Source organism: Ciconia boyciana, chromosome 13 (assembly GCF_034638445.1).
Source record: "Ciconia boyciana chromosome 13, ASM3463844v1, whole genome shotgun sequence".
In the NCBI taxonomy this organism is placed as follows: domain Eukaryota; kingdom Metazoa; phylum Chordata; class Aves; order Ciconiiformes; family Ciconiidae; genus Ciconia; species Ciconia boyciana.
This window is the reverse complement of record NC_132946.1, coordinates 5788805-5803613: the sequence shown is the minus strand read 5'-3', so window position 1 is coordinate 5803613 and position 14809 is coordinate 5788805. Positions and strand designations below refer to the sequence as shown.

At 48.3% G+C, this 14809-nt stretch overlaps 1 protein-coding gene across 1 annotated transcript; it reads right to left on the bottom strand.

Moving 5' to 3' along the window:
• Positions 1 to 12977: 12977 nt before the first annotated feature.
• Positions 12978 to 14306, bottom strand: LOC140658874 (galanin receptor type 1-like). The gene has a single exon (XM_072877861.1). It carries the CDS (start codon positions 14304 to 14306, stop codon positions 12978 to 12980), a length of 1329 nt encoding a protein of 442 aa, XP_072733962.1.
• Between the last annotated feature and the right edge of the window lie 503 nt (positions 14307 to 14809).

The following is a 14809-nucleotide window of genomic DNA, read 5'->3' as shown; positions in this document are numbered from 1 at the left end:
CTCACTTGTGTCTCAACAAATGACTCCGATTTCAATTCCTCCATTTCTCTGCTGTTTCTGTTGCCATCCAATAGATGGTGCCACCATGTCGCGCATTTGTTGGAGTGGTTTCTTATCGGAGGCGTTTTTTGTTTCCTTCAGGGGCCACACATGTCTTACTGTCCAGCGGAATTCCTTCCTTTCCCCTCTATAAAGGGTTTTTTCCCCAGGTCTTGATATTACCCCAGAAGGCATCTATACCTTTAAATTTTCCCTATTTTCCTCGTGCCATCTATTTAGCATCATTCTTACAGTACAAATATTAGGGAAAAAGCCCAAATTGTGATCATTCATATTTGAATTTATATAATTTCCCTGGCTTTTCATGCTTTTTGAGTAAAAGTCAGTGCTCAGATTTTGTATTGGGCCAGAATCTAGTGTTAGAAAAACGCTACAAAGCAAGTGGTTCTGGAGAAGCAATATTGCAAGTGGGTGCTCAGTATCCTCGGCCACGTCTTGAGGAGAGTCTTAGCTCTCTGTTTTCAGACTCCTTGGCAGCATGTTTGCAAGCGCCAAATGATCCACCATTAGTTTTACCACTGGCCAGGCTGGAAGTCATAGTAGCTAATTTCTTGTAACCAGATCTGACAGCAAAGAAACAAACGGTGACCTCCATTTCTGGCTTAGATATCTTCTGCTGCATCAGCCCCAAAATGAGAATACTTTGTGTGGCACAAATGCTTTGATAATTCAGGCTGTCAACTAGTCTGCAAAAGCCAGGAAAAAAAAAGATATGAGAGAAGGCTTCCCTGTGGCCAAAATGCAATACTTCGTTCCTGATCCTTTGTTCTCTTTTTTGTTGGAAGTTTCACCTGTGGAGCACTTGGTTTTCTGGGTCTCAAAGTATGGCTTTCCTTTAGCAGGCTGTTTAAATATTTACATTCTCTGCCCTTCCCATCCCACCATACTTCAAAACAGAGAAAGGAACATTTATCCCCGTACAGACTAGAAGATGTTTTGTCTGAGTGAGTAACAAATATTTGCAGTTTTAAAAAGACTGGAGCTTTTAGTCTTTGAGAACATGTATTTCAGCCTCAGTTTGGAATAGGTGATGAGGTGATTACTAAACCCTGGTTGCCATGGGGAAGGGAGGAGGGTGATTGCTTTTTGATTGAAGAAACCGAGAGGTACGTACAGTAACTTATTGCTAATACACATTCAAGGTGCACTTGGAATCAATGCATCTTACGGGGAGCAGCAGTCAGTCTAAGGAGTCAGCTTTAGCGACCTTAGTTATTGATGCTGAAGGTCAGCTTTTCATGTCTGGCCATTCCTTGTAACGTTCCTCAGATTTTGTGCGACTGTGGGAGTGAATCCCGCAAGGGCGGTTGATTGAATTTGTGAGCGGTTCGGGGGTACTCACAAATCAAGCAGACAGCTGGCCACCTACAAACCGGTGCTTCGGCAGTACAAAGCATCGGCACGAAATGGAAACTGGAGGCTGAGGGCTTCTTAATAAGTCAGATTATCAAGTTGGTGTGCTGGAGAGCAACTCCTGCCTTAGAATTCAAAGATCTCAGAAGGAAAGCTGTACAGTGTTGAGGCTGTTCATGGTGGTGTAAAGATGCCCCAGCTGAGATGTGTGCGCTGGAGGGTTTGTGTCTGTGTTTTGGTGCCTGGAGCACAAGGAAGAGGCTGGCTCCTTGATTAGATACACCAGGCCTGACTCTTCCCACCCTGGGGTAAAGCTGCAGCAATCCCTCCCTGGGAAACACAGAAAGGCAAGGGGAATATGAGAAGGGAGCAAGACTCGCACGTAGCAGAGGTAATTTCTCCATCACTTTGGCGATCGTTTAGAGAGAGACCCCACGGGCTCCACAGCTGCTGGAGGCTCGGAGACAGCCTACCACCATCTCAGGGCTCTCAGGGAGACATCCCGACATGGGTGCCTTGCCAGGGCACAGCTTGGTCTGTGAAAGCAGCACCAAAACTGTGGCCAAGATGGGGCTGAGCACATCTTCAGGAGCTCGAGAGTGATGGAGGGGCTGGAGCGGGTAGTGGCTGCTCTATCTGCTGGTGCTGAGAAGCACTGAGCACCTTCATCCTTTCCTACCCCCCTCTCCTACAGAGCATCGCTGAGGGCTGCTCTTGGTGTCTTGTTTCTCTCTGAAAATGGGAAGTATTTTGTGTGCAACCATTGAAAATACAGGCTAACTCCTGCCTTCTTTACCTGTTGTCCCCCCAGTATTTCTGGGGTGCTCCTGTGCTACACGCAGGTAACAAGCCAGCCTGTTTGCCTTGGGTCACCATGGGTTTTCCACCTTGCTTTTTTTCTCTGCTTAGTGCTTCTCACGTTGAAAACAGCCCTCAAGTAGGCAGAGTCTTCGGAATGACAATTGTCTTATCGTCATCCTTAATGATCAGACAGCGGTGGAGACACATCACCGTAATTGTGTTTGTCTCCTTCACTGGCTTTTCCTTGTAAATTTGTTCCTTGCATTTGTTTCTGGATGGCAGATGTGTTAATGGATGGGTAGTTTCAAAGTGTTTATCTTTTGTGTGCTGTATATTTTGGATATAGAAGCAGTGAGAAAAGATAAGCGCATAGAAACCACTTCTGCATTAATGCCAGTAATTCAGAGATTATAAATATATATGAGAGAGTTTCCGTGATTATGAGTATATTTTAATGTTTTGTTTAATGCATTAACTCTCTGGGGATGAGACAAGAGAAAACCTCATTTGTATAATTTAAACGGCTAGCAATAAAAATAGGAGCAAAGAAAGGACAAATTAAATAACCATGCTTTCAAATGTATGCAGATAGCATTTCGTTTAAGGACCCAGTCCTTGCAATGGAGTCTCTACAGCTCCAGCCCGTCCTTTCTGGACCGAAGCCCTGGGCTGGGGAGCCTGCAGGACCAGGATCCTGGCATCTCCTCAGGGATGGCAGGACTGAGGGAAGTCAAGTCCCAGCTTGTGCGGTGGTACGAGGGAGGCACGGGGAGAGTCACCTGGCATTTTCCATTTGAGGGGGCCATGGAAAGGACAGCAGGGACTGCCAAAGCCAGTTGTTCTCCCCTTCCCCTGGGTGGGTGGCAGAGCATCACGTACTAAGGGGAGAGGCATATAAGATAAGACAAATTCATGTGGTCCTCATGTTGGCTATCTGGTTCTTGGAGCAGCTCCTCCTAGCAGAGGAGGTACAGACATGTGCTCGTCAAAGGATACTTAATTTATATTCTTTCTTGCTGCTTCACCATCTAAGCTGTTTTCAACTCTGTATGTGTCCAGCTCTTTGTTCAGGGTCACACTCCATCGTCTCACCCCTTTATTTGCAGATTTCTCTTATTCCAGCACAGCATGCCAAGGAATAATAATAAAAAATATCTCACAGTTGAGAAAGGACTTGGGGAAAAAAAACAACAACAATAATCTATGAAAACATTTCCCATGGGCAAAGGCTGCTTGACTGAACACGCTCGGGCTTATCAGCAAAAATGAAATGCTACTTTTCTCTTTCTCACTCCTTTTGAGTCCTTCTCACCAGCAGAGCACATCTCTGCTCTGACAGGGCAGGATATGGGCCTTCATCAGAAAGTGCCATGCCCTGAGGATTTCTTCCAGTCACTTCCAATTGCCAATGTGAGAAAAGTCTATGGGTTATTGGCCATACTTACATGCTACAAGAGCAGGCAGCAAAGAATGCCTCTGGTTGCCTGTCTGGTTTACTGCTTTGTTTAACAGCTTCAAGTCTGCAGATAAGAAATTTAAGGTCTTGCTGTCCAGTTGCATTGTACCCTTGCAGCCAACCGAACCTGGAGCGAGGAGCTTTCCCCGTGTCCCAGCGGTGTCTCTCTTGGCTTCCCTTGGCAGTGGGCATGGAGGAAGGGGAGCTGCTCTGTTACCACCACTCAGACCCCTGCACTCATCACTGCCCCCCATTTTCCCAAGTTTCAGTTTTTGCTTGATGGAGCGAAAGACTCGGGAAAGAATTGCTTGCTGTTGCTAGGAGTTCTGGCTTCCAGTTCTGGCACTGTGCCTCGCAGAAAAGCTTTGCTGTTTCCATGACAATTTTGGCAGCTTTCTGGCTTCTGGGCTGTCCTGCTTGGACTTCAGAAAGGGAATTAGGGAGACGAGATCAAGAAGAGTATTTTGTTATTTTACTTGAGAGCAAAGACTTTCCCACCCTACACAGTCTTCCCGCACTGTGCTTGCAGATGCGGACATGTGGCTGCTGTGGATGTGTTTTTCTTCTGGGACGTGTGTCTGTGTAGATCCATTTCACTCTCCCGCAGTCAGTCCTGTGTGACATGATATTGGTTAGGCCATGAGTTTCCGTTCACGGCCTGTGGTCACACAGCTATTCACTGATTTTTGGAGGGACCAGGGTGTTTTGAACTTGATATGCCTACACCATTATTGGCTGGGAATTATGTGTAAATATTCCGTATTTCTGAGGTATACAAGAAAATCCCATATAGATGTAAGACTATTTATTCTTCATTATCTTAATTTTCACTGCAAGAGGCTGCACATCATCAGGCTGCTGCATTGTTCCCAGCAAACAGCAGCCTCAGGAAGGGGCTTAATACCCCTTGCAGCAAATTGCTGGTGGACTCCCTGGAGGATACAGTTGCCCATTTTGGCCCCCGAGGGTCCGTGTGGAACAAGCAGATGGCTGAAAAATATCCAACCTTGAGACATGAAGGTAACCTGAAAACAGTAGTGAGAATTTCACCTTTCTGCAGGGAGAAAAATGAATACATTGCAACTCAGACCTCTTGGAAAGATGTGGTATTTATTTCAGATATAAATTTGACTATATAAAAATGACACCTTTGTACTCAGCCTCTGGTGCCAGATCCAGCTCTGACTTGTAAATTAGGAGTAAATTAGGAGATCCATTAAGTCAATGGAATTACAGCAGCTGATGTGACAGCAGCCTCACCTTGACAGTATTTCATTCACTGTGGGCTTCACTCTAATCTCCTGCTGGTATAAATTGGAAGAAACCCTGCCGAAGTCAACAGTGGTGGAGAGGGAAGGAAAGAGAAGCAGGACGTGCATGTTTTCAGGCAGCAGGTAACCTGTGCACACTCCCCTGCCACAGAGGAGGCAGCATCCCTGCCGCCTCACCGGGCACTCGGGAACCACGCCGGAGCCATGGCATGAAAAATGTTTTTGCACAAACTCTTGATCCTCCTTTCATGGTGCTGCACCTTCTCCCCGATGTGCCAGGGCCAGCATGTGGACCTCATGGACTGCTCGTCCCACCCCAGCCTGTTTCTTCTCCTGCTCGCAGAGGAGCAGACTGCAGCTTTGTCCCTGCCACAAGGATTTAGGAGGAGGATTTTTGATACTTTTGCTATTGCATGTCCTTTTCTTGATGCGTTTCTGCCAGAGTCAGTGTTATGTCGTTAGCTTTTGAAGAACATCCCAGCCTTTGTGGAGACTTTATGGGTCAGCCCACTTCAAATACTGATCCGTACTGTGAGGCTGTGTAGGAACTTCTTGTTTTCTCCTGTGCTACCCAGAGCCCAGTAGAACAGTCTGAAAAAACAGAAGTGCTCGATGGAGCCTTAGGAAATCCAGGTTCAGTTCTCAGCTGAGGGAGGCAATTAGTAGTGGAGGCTACTGAGTCACAGCCACTCAGCGATTACGCTGACATGTTGGGTGCAGGTACCGCTTACCTGATGCTGGTTGTGCACGTTCATGCTGGAAATGGTCTTCCTCCAGGCATGTGGCTTTGTGAGATCCTTGGGCTGCCTCTGGTAATGATTACTGCAGATTTAATAGTGTTATTAGTTTAGCCAGTCAGACCTGTATCTCAGACCCGTATCAGAAGAGATTAGCAGCTGTGTGAGAGCTTTAATATCCTTGGCAGCTCTATTTCTTCCCAGGTAATTGCCTTAAGACTGTTTTCTTTCACAGTGTGGATTTTCTTTCATTCCCCTTTTTATTCTTGAGCTTGTTTCCTGAATGTTTTGCCACATTTTCCTTCCTCGCACCGAGAAATAACAGCTAATGACTTGTGAGCACCAGGTAATGGGATACATCTGCCTAAAGACTCATTCATACAGCTCTTTAATTCAGCAGCTCCATTCTCGTGGTGGATGGTTGAGGAGAGGAAAGCAGGGGCTGACTGAAAACACCTCAAGTGGAAAATGAAGAAAGGCAAAGACTACGCGGCACCCAGGGTACCAGCACGCCCGGGCAGCTGCCCAGAGATGCTGGAGCATCGCCGGCTCGTGGTCAGAGGGTCCTTGTGGCTGCTCTCCACAAGCTCAGCCTCACTGCGGTGATTAGAAACAAGAATAGTTCAATCTCTGCAGCCTGCACTGGCCAAGTGCAACAGATCCCCAGGCTGTGGCCAAGCCTGTTTCATGGAGCACGGGAGCCAGCCTGGGAATCCTCCCTGGTGGCTCGGCTGAGGACGTGGTCTTCGGCATTTGGAGGTGCAGAGCTGAGAGACTCAGCTTGGCCAAGCACCAAAAAGCCACCTCCTGCAGGGACAGGGGAAGGCCAAGCTGACAGGCAGGCAGGACAGCGAGAACCTGGCCATCAGCGGTGCTGACTGCTTGCTTCTCTGCAAATTGGACCCAGAGAGCCTGGCAGAGTGCTGTGGCTGGGAAACACATGCCTGATTAAGGAATGATTAAAGTTTGGTGATTTTATCCTATAGTGCACATGGCATTTTGTGCTCCACAGTACGTCTGTTATCATAAAAACTCACAGAGAGAGGGGTAAGGCATATGGGGACAAACTTAATTCCTATCTTTCAGGTGCAGAAATATTTCATATGTGTTTTTAAAAATAAAGTCTCCTCGGATAATTTCCCCCCCAGTTTGCAACATAAACCAGCTGTCTTAGGGTGCAATGAGGTAAGAGGGAAAAGGTTGGACATAGAAAATATTTAAAATTGAAGGTCACATTCCAGGTCCATGAGATTTCTCCTTTGCCATGCCATGAGGATAATCACAAGGTAATCAGTGCCCCCTGCTCTGGCAGTCCTGAGCCAGCTCTTTACTGGTGTGTTCCAGGCACTGATTTCTTCAGGGGGTTTCTTGCAGTCAGCAAGAGACACCAAACAGGAAGACTCTGATGTAGATTCCTCACTTGAAAAGATGTTTTCTACAAGTGCTGAATCCATCTTTATTGCTGAAATATTTAAAAATTATTATTTGAATAAAATATTAATGAAATAATTAAATTGTATGACTGCCTCGCAACTTTTAGTGAGCGGGTACCCTTGTAAGGTGGAAAGCAGCATCCTTCCCTCTCCAGACTGGGCACTTATCCTAGCGTGGCTCCTCCTCTGCTCCAGACCAGGTTTTCCCGGTTGATTCAAGCTAAGAATTAAAAAATCCCTAAATCAGGGCAGCCAGGAGCCTCCATCGTGGGCTGGCAGGGAAGCCTGGGAGTAGGCAGTTGCATGAGACTGCATTGACCTCACAGCTGCGTTGTGTCAGCTCTGCCTCCTGGGACTTTGCCTAAAGGTGTTTAGCAGGCAGAGAAAGCAACTACTGCAATTCCTGTGCCTCTGGGACAGACATAAGCAGTAGTCAGTCGTTCTCAGAAACTTTAGGAAAGTCTTACATGATTCCCATATGTGCCCAGTGAGCAGTACTTTCCTGGAGGCTGACTCTTTCCTGGAGGGCTCCAGCGATCTCTTTGGTAGTACCTGCTCATAGCTGCTCTTTTATTTGTTCTTCTAGCAGCCTCCGGTGATTTATTTTCATGCTGAATATAATCACAAAGGTAAACTGAGCTGCACTGATTTTTCCTAGAAAATTCGCACTGATAGTTCTCTGGTTTTTTACAACAATGCGCTGGAAACCCAGGCAACTCCTGTGCTCTCCCTGTTCATTTAGGACCTGGGGGTGTTGGTCAACAGCCGGCTGAATATGAGCTGGTAGTGTGCCCAGGTGGCCAAGAAGGCCAATGGCATCCTGGCTTGTACCAAAAATAGTGTGGCCAGCAGATCTAGGGCAGTGATCATCCCCCTGTACTCAGCACTGGTGAGGCCGCACCTCGAATACTGTGTTCAGTTTTGGGCAAGACATTGAAGGGCTGGAGCGTGTCCAGAGAAGGGCAACGAAGCTGGTGAAGGGTCTGGAGCACAAGTCTGATGAGGGGCGGCTGAGGGAACTTGGGTTGTTTAGCCTGGAGAAAAGGAGGCTGAGGGGAAACCTTGTCGCTCTCTACAACTGCTGGAAAGGAGGTTGTAGCAAGGTGGGGGTCGGTCTCTTCTCCCAAGTAACAAGCGATAGGACGAGAGGAAATGGCCTCAAGTTGCACCAGGGGAGGTTTAGATTGCATATTAGGAAATTTTACTTCACTGAAAGGGTTCTCAAGCATTGGAACAGGCTGCCCAGGGAAGGGGTTGAGTCCCCATCCCTGGAGGTATTCAAAAGACGTTTGGATGAGGTGCTTAGGGAGATGGTGTAGTGGTGGTCAGGGTAGTGATAGGTTTACAGTTGGACTCAATGATCTTAAAGGTCTTTTCCAACCTATACGATTCTGTGATTCTGTGAAGTCAGGAGAGCTCAGGTGTTTGTGTATGGGATGTGCTGTGGTGGGGGGAGTGTGGGAGGAGACATGGGAACCGTGCTGGGTGCTGTTGGTGTTGCAGATAACTCACCAGCCAGCTTCCATCCTAGTTTGAATCTCGGCATCAATAAGTCTAATATGTAAAATACCAACAGGCAGGAGTTTCCCTTTGGAGGATATTTTTCTTTCTGGAATGCTCAAGGTTGTTGCAATGAAGGTGCTGACCCACCCAGAGGGCTGATGAATATTAGAAGAGGGACGGATCTGTTATTTCTGTTGTGTTGCACTGGAGTGGGCGCCGTGCACCATCCGCTGGGACTCCTCAGCTCTCGCTCTGCAAGTGACTGAGTGAGCATTTCTCAGCCTGTGCTGTGTCAGCGTGAACGTGTCCTACCTCCAGATGACTGTGTCCTGCAAAGTCTTACTGTTGATCAAATTATGCTAGGTCTGAAATCATCCCCTGTTCTCCCCCCACTCTTTAAAACAGGACTCATACTAATTTGGAGCTTTTTTTGCATAGGGACATAAGAACAAGGGTACCAAACAGACCAAACGATGCTCAGCCCAGCATCCTGCTCCCAATGGTGGCCCCTAGCGCATGTCCTGGGAAGGAGCAAAAGTGGAAATTATAGGTTATATACCCAATGCTCTCTAAGCCAAAAGTTGCATCATTGTTTTTAATAGCCCTTGATGTCTCTTTCTGCTGTGAACAGTCCAGTCTCCTCTTGAACCCTTTTTATTGCTTTCAGCCCTCACCACTGTGAGCTCAGCTGCTGCTCGCGGTATGAGAAAAGGTGCTGCCTAGCCCTTACGCTTGCTACCTGTTCATTTCACTGGCTTCCCCTGAGTATTTTATTATAAGAAACAGTGATTCATCATTCTCCATATGAGGGCTACGTATCAGTCTTGATTGTATGTACCTCTACGATACCTCGTACAAAAGATTATCTGTTTTTCATCTCTCCAGTGGTTCACAGGCAGAAAATAAACCTGTAGCATCTTTGAGACAATACTGACAGTACAAGAACAGATCATGGGATATTCCCAGAGAGAGTTACCGACCAGCAACTCTCAGTAAGTCCCTACCACAGCAAAGTAAACAAGTAAAGCTGTTTTAAACATCCTATTTTGGTAACGTGGTAAAATGCCTGTATTGATTCAAATGGCAAAGGAGAGAATAAAGACCCATGGGGGAAAAAGTGGGACTGAGATGCATTAGCAGTGTTGCTGGGGGAAAACATTGTCCTCGAGACATCTAAAATTCACATTTCCAGCATTTCTGCCTGGGAACATTTAGAGAGAAACACATTTCCTCAACCACACACTGAGTGCGAGACATTCAGCTTGAGCTCCTTTGAGGAAACCATCTGCATCCACCAGCCAGAGCCGTGTCTGCTCCTGATTCCTTGAAGGGCCAGGAGTCCCTTGAATGCCTATCAAAGGGCCTGGCATCCAAAACAAGGAGCTTGTGTGGCCTGGAGGACCCTCAGATGTCTTCTCAGCCTTAAATATAAAGAGATGATTTATCAGATAGGAGGGGAAAAAGCCACTTTCCCAAATGCTGAGGTTTCACCTCGCTCGGAGCCAGCGTGAGTCGCCTAGGTACTGCTGCATTACACAGACCTGTTCAGGTTAATAAAATCACTGCCGGAGCCCGGGTGGCTCACGGGATGCTGTGTGGCTTTCACATTGACGTCACTGCTTCTCATTTACCCTTGGGTGATAGTGACCGAAATTCATTACTACCTGGCAGCCGTTGGGTAAGCCATGCAAAATAAATCAGCGTCCTCCATTGCAATCAGGTGTCTGCAGCACAAAAGGAGCCATTCAAATCAGCAGGGCAGGAAGGGATTTTTCATCAGAGGAGTGAAGACATGAATGAGTCGTTAGAGTGAGGGGAATTCACAGGCAAAGAGTGATAACGGTGAGAGGCAGGGGGAGATTTTGCTATAGAAACAGTGGAGAAGTGGTTGGAGCATGGGGGATAGGGAGAGAGTGACCGAGGGAGCCAAAGAAGAGTTAAAGTGAGCAATTCGACTTTATTATAGGAAAACAGGAACACTGAATGAAACTGGAAAATACATTTAAAAGTGTGAAGAGGAGAATACCTTGCCCAGTGGAAGTGGACCTTGCCACAGTGTATCTTGGCGGTCAGGAGCACTGTGGAGCTGGAGAAAGGCATGGGCATCTGCATCAGGACGGGAAGGCACAGGCACGTTCAGGAGAACACGCAGTCCCTGGTATTTCTGCCTCCATGGAGGGTACAGAGACTTTCAGGCTAGGACCCAGGCAACAGCTCATGAGCTGAGAAAAAAAAAAAAATCTCCTCTGGGATACTTTAAAATGTGGATTTCTTGCACCTTTGATTGCATTATTTGATCCTGGCCATTTTCAGAGCTGGGGCACCACATGGGACAGAGCTGGTCTGGCATCTCCATGGTCCTTTCTTTGCAGTTTATTCAGGGCAGGATTAAATACATTGGTCAGGGCAATGTAGGGAAGTTTTGGTATTGTGTCACATCTGGTCTGGGGGTGGAGGACATCTGTTTCCAGGACCTGGTGTCAGTGGGCATTTGGAACAAGCTTTTAATGCTCCTCAGCCTGGTGCAGTTTGCCAGCCCTAAAAATATGCCTTGAAAGAGGAAATAAAATCTTCACAGGCTTTTCTCCACACCTACTAAAAGATCAAGCAGTACACTGCTATATCACCTGCAAAAATGCAGATGTTCTCATCTCCCAGCACACATAAAAGCCATTTCTCACCCAAAGTAAATCTAGGTAGTTGTAATTTCTTTCTCGTTCACACAAAAAGAGAATACAAATTGTGGATGGCACTGGCTGTTAAGGAGGAATCTTTTGTTTTCTGGGTAGATCATTAGTAACATAAAATGTTATTGTGCGATCATTTCAAAGGTGGGAATCCTGTTGGGTTGAATGGCTATTTTTCATCTCTATTTTTTTGTGAGCAAAAGGCTCCCTAGAAGGCAGGAGGATATTATTTGAAACTTAGATTTCCCAGAACATCATTCCCTTGTTCAGTAATAAAAAAGAGCCCCTAGTCATCAAAAGTCTGAGTTCCATTAAATGCAAAATCCTCTCCCAGGAAGGCTCCTGCATTCGCTCTGGGGCTTGCTAAGAGGACAGCCCTGCTGCACCGGGCGCAGGTACACAAGTAGCCGGGGCAGGGGCTCTTCTGGCATCAGGAGACGGTGTGCATCCCCTCACCCTTAGCACTGGGCAGGCCCAGGGAAGGGACTGATCTCTAGTTTCATTCCAGCCTTTTGGGTCTTTTTTGTATTTTTTTTCCTCCCACCTGTTGCCTGGTCTGATGTATTTTCACTTTGAGCTCTTTGGGAGAAAGGTTTCCTTTCCTTGTGAATGCAGATCCAATGCTCAGCGCAATAGAATTCTCAAGGTTTAGTGGGGCCTTTCAATGCTAACATAATAAAAATATACAATTTATTTATCAAAGCCTCCTTTAAAGGACATGGTGGAAGAAATAGGTTTTAACCTACTTCTGATCCTTAGGAAAAGCAAGCACTTTGATTCTCTCCTTCCCAGACAAATAGCATGGCATTAGTTGATTCTGATTTTATTAGCTATAAACCACTTTCTATTTTTATTTTCACATGCCATTGACTTTGTCTGGTACAGACACAGCTGAACAAGAGCTGGTTTTTCAAGTGCAAATCATGTTAGTAGATGCCCAGTTCTTTCCACTCCACCCACAGGAACATAGCTGTAAGAGAGAGAGCTGATACCCAAAGAATATTTTCCTATTGCATTTCCTAAATCACCTCCAAGGGCACATCATCCCTTCTGAATTCCCAAATGTGGAGTGGTGATGGTTGCTTTAGTACTTCTGGCACTGTCTCTTCACATCAGGAGAATTTATTTTGCATGGAGGAGTGAAACAATACGATCAGACAATGAAATCTCAAGTGGTAAAGTGTGTGAAATTCTCCACTACTATTACTTTTTATGATGCTGTTTCTAGCATTTCTTCACTGCTTGCAACTACAACTGATGGATTTGGAGCAGAGAGTGCCTCTTATCACTGCTCTTTATCAGCACAGGGTGAGCAGCAGCAAGCAGTCAAATCGTTGCTGTATCCAAACGGCATCTCTGCATCCAGAGATGGAGCTGCGGGGAGAGCTCACTCATTGGGAAGTTGATCTATCTAATTATGTGACTGTTGACTGGGCAACAGGCTACACATCTAGTTGTCCCCAGTAAAAATCATTTGTCTTAAAACTTGATCTGAGTTAAAATACGTCATCTTTTTCTCTCGTTATTTGCTTCTTTCCCTGTCTCAGTATTTTTGAACTGGTGGTGGGAGTGATTAGAAGAAAGTTTTTTTCCATCATTAAAATATCTGGTTCAGAAAGACCTCTGAAGAGTGATTAAATGCAGATGAGGGTATGAGGTGCACTTCCTCAGCAGAATTACAAGGAGGTGTTCTCACTGGAGACAGTGTTCAGAGGTGGATGCTGGCAGGAGTTCAAGTGTCCACACTTGTTCTTATGGGCATGACCTCCCTGACATCTCCTGCCCATAGTGGGGGTGGCGGAGGGTCCTTTCCTTGCAGGCTCCATTGAACTCCGGTAAGAGAGCAGCTCTGGGACCGAGGAACGGGTTGTCCCTTCAGACAGAGAGAAGTTAAAGAGAGAGACCATTCTTTGGTGGTATTTGCTCTTCATTTCCTTGGCTGACCTGTAGAGGTTCCCAACAAAGCAATAGCATATAGGGTTGAGGCTGGAATTGGTGAGGCCAAGCCACTGGGCAAAAGGTCTGAGCTGCAGGATCCAAGGAGAAGGAGTCACATCCTGCAAAGATTTGGGGATGTTGAAATCAATCCAGATGTCCATCAGGTAGACGGGCAGCCAGGAGATTGCGAACAGCAGGACCAGGGCCACCACCATCTGCGCTACCTTCTTCCGGATCTTCAGCCTGGAGGCTGGCAGAGATCGGTTCAGGGCAGTGCTCTCCTTCAGCTGGCTGCTGCGGCTCCACAACCGGCGCACCGTGAGGAAGCAGATGACCATGTTGAACAGGACCGGCAGGCAGTAGAGGGCACAGAAGAGCAGAAAGTTGTAGGCTTGCTTGAGCCTCTCCTGAGGCCAAATCTCCCTGCAGATGGAAAACACCAGAGGCAAGCCCTCCACCACCCCAATCTCATCCTGTTTGTTCATGAAGATGAGGGGCATGCATATCCCTGAGGACAACAACCACACCACCAGGATGGTGCTGAGGATCCTCTTCTGGGTGAAGAAAGACCGGGCATTGAGTGGATTGTGCACGCTGTAGTACCGGTTCACGCTGATGACGGTCAGGCTGAGGACGCTGGCGGAGACAGAAACAGCCTGGATGAAGGGCACCGCCCGGCAGAGGAAGTCCCCGTACACCCAGGCTTTGTAGATGAGGTTGCCCACAGTGATGGGCATGCAGACGCACACCACCATGAGGTCGCACACCGCCAGGTTGATGAGGAGGCTGCGGGTGGCACTCAGGCTGGGCACCCGGCTCCGGCGCTTCCGAGTGAGCACCCTGATGGACATGATGTTGCCCACGAAGCCCACCACAAAGGACACCAGGTACATCGCCGTGAGGCTGATGGTGACGGGCTCCTTCACGAAGAGGAAGAGCATCTTCTCCAGCTCTTCCCAGCCCAGCTCCTGGCTCCCGTTCCAGAGCCCGCCTTGGGTCTGGTTCTCCTCCTGCCAGAGCTGCAGAGGGCCGGGGGGGGGCCCGGGGGCGGGGGGGGAGGAATTCATGGCTGAGCCCCCCCGGGGACCCCGAGCTAACGGAGCAGAGCCTGCCGCGCTGCCCTGAGCGCTCCTGGCATGTTTAGCTGGGACCAGCCACGCCTGCAAAAGAGGGTGCAGAGAGAAGGGATGAGCGCGGGCTCCTGGCAATGTTTTCCCTTCTCGGGGATGGTGCCGGGTCAGAAATGGCTTCTCGGCAACTTAGTTGAGAGGCGGCCGTGAGCGCTGGGGAGGGCGGGCCGGGCGGCGCGGCGCGGCTCCGCGGGCACCGGCCCGGGCAGGGGCAGCGGAGCCGGCGGAGAGCTCCGTGCCCGGCCGCGGGGAGTCGGCACCTCCGGGAGGGGAGAGGGGAAAGGGGCCACGGTCCCCCCCGCACCCCGGGAGGGCAGCCCCGGCCGCGGCCCGCCGCGACTCCCCTCCCTCCCAGGAAAGTTGCGTGCCCCGCGGCCGCGCTGCCGGACCCCGGTCCCGGGCTGCCCCCAGACCCCCGGTTCCGCTCCCCCCCGCCCCGT